This window comes from Danio rerio, chromosome 18 (genome assembly GCF_052040795.2).
Source record: "Danio rerio strain M-AB ecotype USA chromosome 18, GRCz13ab, whole genome shotgun sequence".
Taxonomy (NCBI): Eukaryota; Metazoa; Chordata; class Actinopteri; order Cypriniformes; family Danionidae; genus Danio; species Danio rerio.
The window spans coordinates 13532720-13548820 of record NC_141038.1 but is presented as its reverse complement, the minus strand read 5'-3'; the positions used below and the strand labels follow the sequence as shown (position 1 = coordinate 13548820).

Sequence of the window (16101 nt, the reverse complement as noted above, 5' to 3'; positions counted from 1 at the left end):
GATGATCCCAAGGTTTCCACATTCCTGGACCATGCTGTTGCAGCTGCTGTGGTGGTCATGGAGGAGAAGAGAGCCTGAGAATGATTCCTGTGAGACTCCAGGGACTGCCGAGTCTTTGCTGACTTCCTGCGTTCTCCAGCCTCCAGTGCCTAGACTGCATCTCTCCACAAAACATTTTGCCATATGAGAAATGGTTGTGCTAACTTAGCCAGGTTTCTCCAGAGTTTTTTTTTTATTCTTCACTTTCGCTCATTGGTGAAGTTTTTTTTTTCTCGCCACTGTCGCCACTGGCTTGCATAGTTCGGGACTTGTTGAGCTGCGCATCAATGGATCACTCTTCAGTGTTTGGACTCCCAGGAGTGAATATTAAAACACATTGAACTAAACTGAGCTAAACTGAACTAAACCTAAACTCTAAAAAATGAACTATACTGTTTAAATTTACTATAATCTTCTATGTGAAGCTGCTTTGACACAATCTACATTGTAAAAGCGCTGTCCAAATAAAGATGAATTTAATTGAATGTTTTCCACAACAGATGCCCTTCCAGCCGCAACATTCACTAAAGGACACTTTTCTTTACCTAACTCACCTATAGAACATGTCTTTGGACTGTGGGGGAAATCGGAGTACCCGAGGAAACCCACTCGAACATGAGAAGAACATGCAAACTCCACACAGAAATGCTAACTGGTCCAAGCAGAGCAGCTGGGACTCAAACCAACAACCTTCTTGGTGTGCTAAACACTGAGCCACTTTGCCACCCTAAACACAGTGACGTGTAAACCAAAATGCATAAATGAGTGAAAACCAATAATAATGAAGATGTAATGAGGAAGCACTACGCTTATTGTCATTAATCCTTTATTGTTTTTGTATTCCTGAAAGTATTGCTTCTACTGTTCGTATGAATGCTAGCATTCTAGAAGCAGTAACTGTAGCCACCACAAGATGGCAGTGCAGTTTTGGAATGTTGAGATAGATAGAACCAGATTAAAAAAAAAAAAAACTCAACAAGGTGAGATGAAGTTTATCTGAAAGACGAGGAGTCTGTCTCCACCTGCGGTGAGCGAATCAAAGCTAATCTCTGTCGATCTGGTGGAGATATGGCAGAAGCCATGGCTCCATTCAGTCTGTCCTGATATAAATATAGTGGCCCTGACCATTTCACACATCTCTAATTCAGCAAGTGTGGTCTTTGAGGTTGATGTCAGTTTATGTTTTGCTTCTAATTTCACATGAGAAAATAGAGAAGCAATATTTTGTGCTAAGAAGGAAGCAGCTTTTAACCAAACTGTACAGTGTGTCTACGGGCTCTTAAAAAGTCTTAAAATTCTCTGAAATATTGTGTTGTAGGTCTTAAATGATTTTTAACAGGTCTCAATTTTCCTTTGTCCATGTAAAGCTACCCAATAAGGCAAACATTTATCCAATCACCAACAATACATCTCAATAAAACTTAACAAATGTTGCATTTGTTGACACTATATACCAATATTGTTACATGATCTCATACATGAAAAGCTATCTGGTGAGGATACTGACCTGGACAGTCTGTTGTGCATAATTTTAATTTATCATTTAGAAAACTTGTCTTTTAAAAAAAAATGTTACGCTGAAAAAATTTATTATGCACATAACTAGAGTTTACTTGTTTTGATCCATTACTTGAAATATGTGGCTAGGAAATAACTAAATTACAATTTTGTAACGGGACAAGTAAAAATCCTTAGCGTGTAGCCATGTATAAGTCTGCAATTTAATTCACAATAGTCTTAAGTAGGTTTTAAATTTGACTTTGTGAAACCAGCAAAAACCATGCTGGTATTTGCAGTCAAAGTTATGAACACTATTTATATAAACATGGGGCACAAACATATTGACTATAACCATGTTTGCAAGAGGATCTCAATTTATTCTACTAACCCTGACCCATACCTTGACCTAACACTCTACTAATCTATTACTAATCTAATCCTAAATACTAATTACTTAATACTAATCTAATATATTTTTCTTTCCTATCCTTTTTCCTGTATTAAGCCTTAGTTGACATGCATTGTTTAAGTAAATCAAGAGGCTCACTTATTTAAAATCTGTTAAAACTCTGTTAGTGAAGTTCATTTGAATTAGTGTGATTACTGTCATTTGAATTTAGGTGTGCACAAAACAAGCAGGCCAAGAGCAGAATCCTGATGTGGTTCGACTGAAATGTGAATGTAAAATGCTAAAGACATCCAAGCAAAAACCAAAAACAGGACACAAGATGCTATAGTTTATATTCCAATAGCTGTAATGTTTCCCATTACATTTCTGTACAGATGTTGAAAACATGCCCCCTTGAAGCAAATCTGTGTTTGTTTGTGTGTGATGGAGGAATTACTGACAATGTTTTGGCTTCTTTACACAATTTATAAGCTCTTGACAAGTCCTTGGCTGGAAAAAATAGCCTCAAATCATGAGCATATTTAGTCCAGCACAAAGCATTTTTTGAAAGTTTGGTAAATTCTGCCAAATCAAAATGCCCCCTAGGTTTTCTAAATATCTTTAAGATGCCATGTTATCCTATGTCACGCTATGTGAACCAAGAGGGACAGTATCTAGCAGGTTTTAGCTCCAACTTGCCTCAACACCCCTGCATGGATATATGTAGTAAGCCTAGTAAAAGCTTGATAACCAAGCTCAGGTGTGTCTGATTGGGGTTGGAACTAAACTTTGCAGGACACCGGCCCCTCAGGACCAAGTTTGGGCAAGTGTATCTGTCTGCTGACTGCAAGACAGAGGCGTAAGATGAAAGGGCGTAACTTGTAGTATGTTAGAGGCATAACTTGATGTTATCGTCATCCCATTGAACCAACGAGATGTTGTTGGCAAGATGGTGGAAATACCTACCAAAGAACATTTTCAACAGATTTTTTAATGAGATTTCTCCAAACTTATCCACAACCAAGTCATTTGATATATTATTATATTCATCTATTTAGCAACTCATGCAACTCGGTTGTTGCTAGATCGGATATTGTTGTGGCCGGAAGTTAACGAGAATTATTTATATTATTTATTAAATTTCCGATTTTTTGTATTTTATTAACCATAAACCCAACGGTCACAGTAACGTAAACACAGTAATTGTAGCGAGTATTATTTATGCTATCTATTAAATTACCCAATAAATTGTATTTTTAATGCCTACCCAACCCAACCGTCACAGTACTATAAAAATATGAATTATTGTTATAGAGTGTCATAAAAAATGCTACTATAATTGATGTACATATCACACTTCCGGCCAGCCACGTATCTGATCTAGACTTTACCATGCAACTCCACTTGCTGACTTCTTCATCTATTTAATCATGACAGTTAGCCTACTCGACGTCTCCGCCTGTGGTTGCAAATAAAAGTACAATGGCGAGCGAGTCAAGTATGAAAGCCACTTAACTCATAGATGTACATTAATAACTATTATGATTGGGTTTAGACTTAGGGTAGATGTAGATGTTAATAACTATGATGATTGGGTTAAGGCTTAGGGTAGGTGTACATGTTAATAACTAGGATAATTGGGTTTAGGTGCAGGGAAAGTGTAGACGTTAATAACTGTGATGGTCGGGTTTTGGGTTAGGTAAGGTGTAGATGTTAATAACTGATGTACAGCGCCATCTAGCCGACAACATAGTTTTAACATGGCTCCATAACTTCAAGTTACACCTCTAACGAACTTCAAGTGAAACCCCTAAGGCACCTTCATGTTACGCCCCTGTCTTGCAGTCCATAGACAGACCCTACTCAGTTTAAGCACCCTTGGTCTGCACAAAATTACCCAAATTAACCTAACTACAAGCGTGTTTTTAATATCATGGTTATTGTCTGTTACCTATAACTATTGTCTGTTATAACAGATTGTTTACTCAGTTCTTACATGTTTCTAACCTAAATGAAGGAGGTCAAACATACTGTACATGTAGAATTGTACATCTGTGGGCAGTAGGGATGTAACGGTATTGTAAATACCGTCATACCGCAATATTAATTTTTTTCGATAGTACCGTAGTCGCATGACTCGGTAAAACTATAGGTCTTCTGAGAAAATTTGCTCAGGCGAATGAAGTGAACGGGAGGTACCGGAAACTACAATTCCCATCAGCCCAGGCTTGGCCATAATCCCTTGCGGTCTGTTGTCGCTACAGATCCAGTAATGCGGAAATGGAGTGTGCTGCTAGAAGCGGGGATGAAAAAGAGCTGGAAAACCCTAAAGCGGGTGTTGTCGCTGCGCGCGTACTGAATAGTGGTGTTGTCGCGCGAGTTCTTATCAGCTGTGTTGTCGCGCGCGTACTGAATAGCGGTGTTGTCGCGCGAGGTCTTATCAGCTGTGTTGTCGCGCGCGTACTGTAAAGCGGGAACGGAGGGTATGTCGCGTCGCGGGGGCACTTTTGATCATTTTGGAAGGGAACTTTCTATCCAAGACTAAAAAGGGCATGTGCACTGCACAGGTTGAGCCCTGTGTGTGCACGTGCCTGCAAGTTGGGGAATAGGACTAATAATCAGTCATGGTTCATAATCAGCAGAAACACAGCACACTGTTCAGATTGATGCAGACATGAGATCTCTATCTCACTCATGGTTTGTCCTCTCAAGTGGGGGAAAGACAATGCACAACGTTACCCACTGCTGTCAACCTGGGCCAAGTCATATCTCTGTCCCAGAAACCTCAGTCCCAAATGAGAGGGGTTTTTTCTGTTGCAGGGGACATTGTAAATACCCAGAGATACCAGCTTTTACCAGATTATATTTATATGATAATTTTCCTTAAAACCCATCTCTATCTAAGTGAGTGAGTGATTAAATGTTGAATGAGATGAGTTTAACAATACTAAATTGAAACTTAATTTTTTGACATGGTTTAATATTTTTTTGTTATTAAAATTGAAGTTCCTGTTTCAAAGCTTACAGATAGATGACTAATTTGTATGTCATTGACACTTTTGGCACTTTTTTGGAGTATTTTCATAAGTTTTGTTTTTTCCTGTAAATGATTCAATAAATACCGTACCGTGACATTCATACCGAGGTATTACCGTATCGTGAAATTCTGATACCGTTACATCCCTAGTGGGCAGTCCTTTTGAAACTTTTGAATATGCTAATTGTTAGATAATCATACCAGTGGGCCTTAAATTCTAAGTCTACAATCTGCCACGCCTAGGGATCAAACAGGACAGAAAGCAGCCTTCCAATCATAAGTGATTAAGTTTTTATGTAAAAATCTTAGTAGCCTTATTAGTTTAAAGTGGCGCACTCCATAACAACAAATACTTGTTAGGAAACCACATCCAGGAGCAGTTAAACATTAAAACCCAGAAACCTCAACTCATTATAACCTTGTTTATATTAGTCAAACTTCTTGCAGTATTGAGTTGATGTCTGGTGGGTTATTAATGAATCGATGCTCCCTGAATAGGAGTTCTGCTGTGAGTCTTCTCAAATTAAATAGGTTTTCCAAATTTGGTTCAGAATTTCACTTGGAGTCAACATCGCAGGGCAAACTGAATGCATTAGAACCTCACAAATGTTTAACTGTGACGCCTTTCACTAGAAAATCATTTACACTTCTCAAACACAGCAGACAATTAGCTTAGTGACCAAGCTCAGTTCAAGGACTCTCTGACGACAACATACTCAATAGAGCAGTGCTATTTTAGAATTAATCAGTAGCAACTTTATTTGAATCCTGGAGAAGTTAAAACGTACACTTTCTTGTAATGGGGAAGAAGCGTTGGTGTGCAATGTGGTTTAGCATGTACTTCTGTTATTTAAAAAAAATCAGTTTTGCATGAGCCAGGACATTGGAGGAAGGGTTGTGAACCTACACTGGTCTCATAATTCGGTTCTGTTACGATTGTCATGTCATCGATTTGGTGAAATGCAATATCACGGTGCATCATCACTCTTTCCATGCAACCTTCAAAATTTTTATTTCATGAGAACACAATTGTGTCTTTCCATAAAGGCAGGCAGATTTATGAACTGAATCTTTAATTTTACTGTTCTGCTCAAAGAAAACAGACTTATTGAATGCATTAAACAAAACACAGAAGCCAAAAGAAGCATTTAGAACAAACACACACACTGTAAAATATACTTTTCTTCCTTAGATTTCTTTTGCCTAGTTTCTAGTCCAAATATCTCAAAATTCTTAAATCAAGAAGCATTTTCTAGTCAGGCAAAGCATATTGTCTTGTTTTAAGAAATAATATGCTAAAAATTAAGTGAGTTTTTTTCTTAAAACAAGCAAAAATATCTGCCAAAGCGATAAGAAAAATGATCTAGTTTTTCCATTTTTTACATAACATTATTTTGCTTACGCCATTTGCAGATTATTTTGCTTGTTTTAAGAAAGAACTCACTTAATTCTGGCATATTATTTCTTAAAACAAGACAATGGGCTTTACTTTAATGATCTAGGTGCAAAGTCTAAAGCGCATGGCGCAAAAGCGTGTCCGAATCCACTTTTGCTATTGTAAGGACGGAAAATGCACTTTGCGCCCTGACACATGGTCTAACCGGGTTGTGCTTATTCTCTTAATGAGTTATGGGTGTGTTATGGGTAGGCCTACACGGAATCTGCGCGCACAGATTTTCCGCAGATTTCCGCAGATTTTTAGCCCATTATTATTCTGTTTGTTTACTTTAGTAAATGTGTGAACCTATATTTATTCAGTTTTTAAATTAATTACAGAAATATTATTGACTAATGTGAAAATGTTCATCTGATTTATGTACAATGCAGTTTCTAAAGTATTATTTCTGTCTTTTAGTTTATTACATGATGAGAATCGTTTGTTCACCAAATAAAGTGAATCTAACTGGATTTGCATTTTAAACATTATATTTTTTAAATATATATTATTTTTTATTTCACATATTAAGATTTAGTTATGATACTACCAAAATAATCTCCACAGAAATGGCAAAAAACGTCCGCAGATTCCGTTTGGCCCTAGTTATGGGTGTGTTTTGAGCATAACATGCATTAAACCAATCAGAGTCTCATTCCCTTTAAGAGTCAGTTGCATCATGCCATGGCGCATTTGCTATTTAAATGGCGGACTTTGTAAGAGGAAAAACGAAATAAACAGTTAAACAGATCATCTGCGCGAGGATAAAAAATGGATCTCCTCCATTCAGCCTCTATAATTTCTCTTTACTTTACCTTTACTCTTTACTCCTTTACATTCGGTTTTGCAGCTTGAGGAATGAAATAGGGTTTCATTTTCTGATGTACCTTCAGTGTCCCAGCAGAGAATTGTGCATCATCAGTTTTCTTGTTGAAGGGCACCAATTATGCAAACATGACTTTTATATGGGGTTTAAACACAATTGTGTGGCAACAGTCTGTGAATATAACCAGCTTCTAATGGTAACTGATAAATTTTATTTTTTCACACTTCATATAAAAACAGTCTGCAGAAAGACTTGGATTGACATTCTTTCATTGTACATGTCATCAGAGGGGGAAAGTCCCACCCATTAGTGACAGTCTCTCCCTCATTAGCATAGGGCGTTTGTCTTGTTTTTTTTACATGTTGTGAAATTACTTTACATCTTGTGAAAAGGAACATAATAGGTCCTCTTTAAAGATACTTGTATTACTCGCACATGCATCTTGCCTTCCTTCCAAAGTATGCTAACGCAATATAGCTCATACACGATAAAGGGGACATTCTACCAGAAACATACATTTTCACTTATAAACAATTGTGACAGGGTCTGACCTTTAATCATGTCCTTCTCAAAAAAATTAAATAAAATAAAAAAATCTTACAAAACAAGCATAAAACCTTGAACACTTTCAGCTTCTCCTCCATCAAAAGATGTCACTACCTCTGAGTCATAGCCTCAAAAGTGTATTTCAGGCATTTTATATTAAATTTAATGCAAATGTGACAGGACTGACAGAAACATGGGGACAAATGTAAAATAGTATTTATTAGAAGTGATTTATAATTTCATGTTTTTAATCAATTAATGATAACAACCTAAACTTAGCTATTTCTAAAGTAATTTTTCCTTCTAATTAACAGTTTTTAGCACAACAAAACTATTAAAGCTATAAGTTCAATTGGGCTGAGGACAAGGACAATGACATGGTTTGTAATTAAAGTGTTTTATAAAGAAAAACTATCTAAGAACCAAATTAATCAGTTAAACTGCTGATATTTTAGGATTTCCGCCTGGATTTTGCCTACCTAAACTTAAAAGCTTCCCAAATCCACATGCAGAGGTGTAAATGCAAAAATTTGGTATCATTTTAAAGAAAACCCTTTGAATTCTCATAAAACACTATTGAAAGTGTTTAAAATAACTGTATATGTTGTCTGTGTTATAATAAACACCTAAAAAAAAGAGGCGCTTTTTGTATATTTTTTTTTTATGAACTCAAATTTGAAAGTGTACCTTTTAGGTTCTGTGTGGTCTAGCGTGCTGTTATAAATTTTGGTGGTTCCTGCACATGTCTGTAATCATGGGAAAAATGTCTCCACCATCATCTATGCAAAAGTTATTGTATTCCAACTGATGAGAGGTGCTATACAAGCCACAGGGACCGACCATTGTTTACATATTTCACTATGATATGATTCACTGTGTTTGGACCACATCAGATATACTGTATAAAAGGATTACTTATGAACATCACCTCAAAAACAGAGGAGAATGGCCCTGAAGCACACAGCATAAGGTAAGAGATGACAGCTGTCTGTGCTATCTGGGGCTGCTTAGTGATCATAAATGTATTGTTTTCATTTCTGCGCTATGGAAACACAGTGATTCACTCGGCAACTGTTTGATATATGAATATAATTCAGTAAAAAGAATGCTAGAACCATATAAGCACTGGCAAGAGCTTTCATTTGAGCTATAACTTGTACATGTGTCATATGAAAAATATGAAAATGAACCAATTTAAAACACCTAGCTCGGGTTATTCAAAATACTGTGTATTTAAGTGTAAATAACTTTTGTACAGTAGAATAAAAACCAAAGTGATGCATATGTGCATAAAATATAGTTTCCACAATTTCAAACGAAACCACTTACGTGGGTCTGGTGCAATTCTAGCCCTTTAAATCTTTAAGCGAAAGTCGATGATGTTTAATGACATATTCCTTTACAGAAAAACTAACAAAATCAACCATGAGTACATTTTTTGTTCACTGTATTTTGTTCAAAGTTTTTATTTAAGGGACGGATAATGTAAGTTTCTGGTGGAATGTCCCAAAGAATGTAGGTTACTATTAGGCTATAACCGGTCATAACCTATTACAGATTCTGAATCAGCCACATATACATTACAATTTAAATTTACATTACAAATTAATTTTGACAGCCCAACCATCCTTGCAAGCATCTCCTTACCTTGTGGTTTTGGATGCAGTGGCGGCCGTCGGCCTGAAACTCTTCCATTTACTCCAGTAAGGCTCTTATTGCTGAATCTGCATCCACGATTCAACTTCTGGTTGTGATGACGTTCCTCATCGGGACTGCTGCTGCCAACAGCTGTAAGACAGATTAGGGTTGTAAATAAATAAATAAATAAATTATTCAAACTTCATCTGAGAAGCAAGAACATATAAATACAGTAGTGTTCTGGTAAATATACTGAGCAGAAGTGAAATGCAAAAGGTCTGGTCTGATGCTATGAAATGAGTCAGACTGGTATAAATCTTGGCGTGAAACTAACAGTGACTTCAACTTGAAACACAAACTAAAAATATCCACAATCATTTGCGGAACCCACAGAGAGTTTCAGATTGTTCAGAAGATCAATATTCAATCTATGAGGAAGCATTTTTGTTCGCCCTTGATTAGGAAATGTTTCCTGAAAAACAGCGTAGACAAAAAAGACCCACACATATCTGTAGACAATGACAACTGACCTTGAAAGGTTCATATCTAAAAATAGCAAAGATCACTGTGTTGCACATGAAGAATTTAGTTGCGTTTTAGATGTGGAAAATAAGTGCATGAAAATGGTCTTGGTTCCCACGTTGGATGGGCAAAAATGTGATCTTTCCAAAACACCAAGATCAAAATATCAGCAGGCTATTTTTTACTGCAGTCAGACTAGTGATCTCAGAAAAAATAGCCAATCCTCTTGGGATAAGGGAGTGTTTTTAAAAAAAGTGTACATTCACATAGTTTTATTTTCTAATCAGGTTAGCACTGTCAACATGAAGTACTTTTGTTTTTTTCTGCTTCCATCATGTTTTGGTCACACTTTATTTTGATGGTCGGTTGTTGAATTTAAGTTGCATTGCATCTACATGCCAACTAATTGCCATTAGATTGGAAGTAGACTGTTACGTTGGGGTTAGGGTTGAAGTTAGGGTTGTGTTAGTTGACATGTACTTCCAGCGTTTCTCATAGTCAGTTAAATGTCTGTTGAAGGAGCAGTATTAACAGATATTAAGCAGACAGTATATTAACACTCTAATGGACCATCAAAATAAAGTTATGGTTAGAAAAAAAAAATATTTTTTTTTCAATTTAAAATATCACTTTGATTGGCTGACTGCAAAATAGTCTTTGGCAGGAATTTGAATGAAAGGGTTGAAAAATGAGAGGACCTCATGCAAAAAGTCATGCAAAAAAGAAAAGCTGTTCCAGAGGTGAAGCAAGCAGTTACATTTTAATGAAATGTTGATGTTAAGATATCATGTTAGTGTGAATTTCCTTTTCAGAATTCCCATTTTACTTCCATAATGTATTCTCTTACAAAGCAGGATTAAAAAAAATTCAGAGCAGGATTTGGTTGACTTGTTAGTGTTAGACATTACATACCAGAATAAGACCAGAACAAAAGCATGTTCGAAATTGAAAACACCTGTAAATCAAGAGCTGTAGGCCACTGTCATTCATTCATTCATTCATTCATTCATTCATTCATTCATTCATTCATTCATTCATTCATTCATTCATTCATACATTCATTCATTCATTCATTCATTCATTTTCCTTCAGCTTGGTCTCTATGTCAGAGGCTTCCACAGCGGAATAAACTGCCAACAATTTCAGCATATGTTTTACACAGCTGATACCCTTCCAGCCACAACTCAGTATTGGGAAACACCCATACACACTTATTCACACACACACACTGATACTCTACGGACAGTTTATCTGGTAACACTTTATTTTGATGTTCCATTTGAGTATTAGACTGTCTGCCTAATATGTTTATACTGACATTCAACAGTCCTTCAACAGATATTTAACTAACTATAAGAAACTTTGCAAGTACACGTCAATTTACACTAACCCTAACCCCAACATACGTCTACTTATAATCTGATAAGAATTAGTTGGCATGCAGATGCAATGTAACTTAAACTCAACAAACGAACCATCAAAATAAAGTGTGACCATTTAGGTTTGTCAATTTACCAATACCACTAAGGAGGAAACCGGAGCACCAGTAAAAAAAAAAAAAAAACACAGGGAGAACATGCAAGCTCCACACAAAAATGCCAACTGGCCCAGCTGGGACTCAAACCAGCGACCTTCTTGCTGTGAGACGACAGTGCTAATCATCGAGCCACTGTGCCACTTGGCCAACTGTTAAATTACCATTTTTTATAGTGTAGGAATTGATCTTGAATAACCGAAATAGACACATAGCAATTGTGGTTGCCATGTGAATGGACTTTGCTTCAACATGCAACATGAAAATAAAGCAAATACATAAAATGAGCTTTTAAAATGGCATTGCGTGCACAGTGAAGCCCCTGAAACACCATTTGAGTACTAAACAGTCATTTCACACAGTCAGTAACACCCACTAAAGGCTAAGTAGGTGCAATCCTGATTTAAATTCCTCTTTCGGGGTATTTTTCCTGTTTGAGCACTGCACATACTGTACTAGCTTTAAAATGGTGTCGAGGCCTGTTGACATCAACAGTTTCAATGCAAATCATAACTGTTTAGTGGCAAATCTAAAACTAAACAAAACAAATCATGCAAAACTGCCAAACTGTGAAAATATGTGCTGTTGAAACCAAGAATTCACACCGATGTACAGTCAGTGGGGGTAAAAAATTGTCAACACATCATTAATTTTCTCTAGGTAAATACTTACATATTTCTAAAGGTGCTGTTGACTTGAAATTTTCACTAGATGTTGGTAACAACCAAATAAATCAATATAGGCGAAGAAAACAAAACTAATTTGTTTACAAATTAAGTTATGTGCAATAAAATGAAATGACACAGGGAAAAAGTATTAAACACATGAAGAAAGGGAGGTGTAGAAAGGCAGTGAAAGCCCAGACAGCAGCTGAAATCTCTCAGTAGTTATTCAGCAACCCTCTGCCTTTCGTCACTGTAAATAAATATTCGCTGCTTCAGTCCAATATCAACATTATCAGCACAATGAAGATATTTCGGCAAGACAATGATCCACAGCCAAGGTAACTCTCAAATGCTTTCAGAGAAAGAAGCTGTAGAATGGCCCTGCCATTAGATGAGACCCACAGAACCATCAAGATTTTTACACTCTGTTAAAGTCTGTGAAACAATCACACCTGAGCAATGCATGTGACTTCATGTGAGAGGTGTTTTTAAGCTTCCATCATTAAAAAAAGCCTTTTATATAAAGTATTAAATACATTTCAGTAGTTCAGTACTTTCTCCTTGTGTCATTCTATTGTTATTACACATTTTTTTCAGACTTTTTTTTTGCTTTGTTACATTTTATATTTGTATAGTTTGGTTTTTACCAAATATGGTTCAATTCCATGTAAACAGCTCCTTTAGAATATTTTCCCCAGAAAAAATCCACAATTGCTGTCAATGTTTTTATCAAGATCCTGAAAGTGAAATTCTGAAAAACTTCTGAAAGTGATTACATTAATTCTGTTTTGTAGAAGACTTCCTTATTTTTGAAGAATGATTATAAAAAAACCTGTCTAATTACAGTTTTGTGAGAAAGCTCCTGGTGTATAGCCCATCGCATCCTCTACGCTTAATTAATTCTGGACAATTGATTATTCCCAGAATATCAAAATCAAATGTAGGCAGTCGATCTTTTATCTCTGGTACCTAAACTCTGGAACAGACTTCCTAGTACAGTTCGGGAAGCAGACACACTCTGTCAGTTTAAAACTAGATTAAAGACACATCTCTTTGCATTAGCATGCACATAAAACACAAATACTGTTAAAATCCAAATCCTCTTAAGGATTGCTAGTCTGCATTATTTAGGGCAACTGGAGCCGGGAACACTTCCCAAAAGACATTATCATTTGAACGGCATCTGTGCTCATGTTATTCTTTTTTTAATATTCCAGAGGTTTTCATAATCCTGGACCAGGCCGTATCCTGAGCAGTTGCTATGGTGGTCAAGAAGGAGTGGAGAGCATGAGACTGATCCCTGTAAGACCCCTTTGACAAACAAGTCTTCACATTGATCCTAAAGGGCCAGCCTGTACACCAGCCGGTGACCTACTCACACCTGCAGCTTCTCCACAATGAACAATCCAGCGTTCTCCAGCCTCCGCCGCCTAGACTGCAGCTCTGCAAAAGACGTTTGGCCATAGGAGAAATGGTCATGCCCAACTGAGCCAGGTTTCTGCAGAGGTTTTTTAATCCTTCACTTTCGCCAATTGGTGAAGTTTTTTCCTCACCACTGTTTACACTGGCTTGCATGGTTCGGGACTTGTGGAACTGCTTATCGATGGATTTTTTCTTCAGTAATTGGACTCTCAGCAGTAAATATTTAACCACACTGAACTGAACTAAACTGAACTTCAACACTGAAGACTGGACTGACACACTTCAATTTGCGATAATCTTCTACGTGAAGCTGCTTTGAAACAATTTACATTGCAAAAGCGCTAAAGAAATAAATATGAATTGAAAAGAGACTAGTCTAAATAAAAATAAAACATGCAGCAATTTCCCGAAAACCTCACTGACTCATAAGTGACGTTTCATTTTGACACCACAAATATAAAATACACAAATGCACAAAACATCATGTATTTTATGTTCGCGTACTCAAAACTGTTTGTGAAAGTGTAGAGCTCTTAATATGACGTTAAACCATCTTTTGCATGTTATGAAACTCTCTGTAAAGCCCCCATGCAAATGAAGGGCCTCCTGTTAAATTAAAGAATTGAAGAAGTTAATGCATTAGCGAGCACAAAGGGAGTCTTTCTACGGCATTTCCAGCTTCATTCGACCCCCTTTTCTTCATTGGAAACATCTTAGGCCAATAGGCTGCATGGGACTGTCCGTGTCCGAGGATGAATGATGCTGTTGTGCTGGCAGTAAATATACGGTCGCCGTGATGGGGTAAGGACCGCTTCATGTGGGACTGGCCCATTCATCTAAGTTTTGGCATAGTTTGTGGCCAAGACCGAAACAAGCTTTCTTTTATGGAATGGAGAATGCCTTGAAATGCTTACAATTTACCTCGTATGAGAATATTTGAGAGTTTAGAAGACCTGTGGCACATGATAATACACGGAGGTCTTATGAAGTGAAACAGAGCATTATTTACAGCATTATAACCTTCAATCCACACCCTCTGCAAAAGATTTTTAAAGGGGACCTATAACGCAACTTTTTACAAGATCTTCAATAAGTCTCTGATGTCCCTATTGGGTGTATGTGATGTTTAAGCTTAAAATACCTTGCAAATAAAGTTTTATAAGTCTTTAAAACTGTCCCATTTAAGTTGGATCCCAATTGTGCCATTTTGGTGACTGTCGCTTTAAATTCAAATGAGATCATGGTCTTTTCAAAAGAGGGCAGAGCTACAAATGAGCCATATCATACACCCGGCGCAATAAGATGCAAGATGTGTACGGCACAATTTGTTGCCATTTCAGATCAGCGCAACAGTGATTTTCAGTTTGCGCCACGATGTTTAAATAGCAAATCCATTTGTGCCACTTTGTGGACTCATGGGTGTGCCTGTCTAAAAAGGAGATGTGTTAAGGCACATTGTTGGTAGGCTGCTATTTTGAGGAACTGAAATAGACTGTGCCACTGACCAACTGAAAGCTGGTCTAAAGTCCAGTGCAGAGCGTGTTAGTTATGCGCCTATGCAGGTCCACTTATAACACTTACATAACATAACTATAACACTCACTTACAACAATACTCATTTTCAGCATTGTCAGTTTATCATGACAGTTTGCATTAGTATAATAATAGTATTATTATTAGAAGTAGTGGTAGTGTTTATTACATGTATTATATATGCAAAGTTTAGATTTGTCCGCCTGTCAAATTTGGGAGATGTATAAGTCACTAAATGGGGCATAAAATTAGTAGAACTGAATTTAGAAATAGTTTTGAAACAAATCTTTGCGCTTAACAAACAAAATTAAATATGTAATCTAATGGATGTCTTCAGTGGAGTGTGTAAACCACGGTTTCCTTATCCACAAGAGTAAAGGAGTAAAGTAAAGAGTAAAGGTAAAGAGAAAGTAAAAGACTAAATGGAGGAGGCTTGTTTTTTTATGGTCACGTTGCAGATGGTCTGTTTTACTGTTTTCTTGCTAGTGAAGCATACAGTTTTCCACTTACAAAGTCCTCCATGTAAATAGCAAATATGCCATGGAGTGACGCAACTGACTCTTAAAGGGAATGGGAGATGAGACTCTGATTGAATGTATGTTATGCTCAAAAAAACACCCATAACTTATTATGAGAATAAGCACAACCCTGTTTAACCAACTGTAAACTGTATTTTTCTGTCCTTAAAATAGCAAAAGTGGATTTGGATACGCCCTTAAAGGTTTTGCATCATGTGCTTTAGACTTTGCACCTAGATTGTTAAAACAGACCCCTATGTGTTAGCATAGTGGCAGATTCAAAAACAAAGACTAATGTCCTACACTGTAAAAAAAAAATCCTAATTTTATGGTTTATTTCTGAGTACTGCGGTGCTGGAAAAAAAGGTACAATAACGGCGGTTAAATTACAAAAATGTACCATAAAATAATGAACATTAAATTACAGAAGTTTCCTTAAATTTAAATTTCTGGTAAATTTCTGTAATTCAACCTTTGATATTTTACAGTAAATTTCTT

General features: G+C 36.7%; 1 protein-coding gene and 1 long non-coding RNA gene across 13 annotated transcripts in view; one reads left to right on the top strand and one right to left on the bottom strand.

Moving 5' to 3' along the window:
* The window catches only part of fgd4a (FYVE, RhoGEF and PH domain containing 4a), a 102903-nt gene that overhangs the window by 33535 nt on the left and 53267 nt on the right, over window positions 1–16101 (bottom strand). For all 12 annotated transcript variants that reach the window (NM_001423694.3, XM_087292069.1, XM_087292070.1 and 9 more), the window contains 1 exon segment: window positions 9419–9559. In NM_001423694.3, coding sequence (NP_001410623.3) covers window positions 9419–9559 — 141 coding nt within the window.
* LOC147839664 (uncharacterized) lies at window positions 241–6548 on the top strand. Its single transcript, XR_015514787.1, has 3 exons — window positions 241–2786; window positions 3784–3988; window positions 5122–6548. It is a non-coding gene; the product is annotated as an uncharacterized LOC147839664 (long non-coding RNA).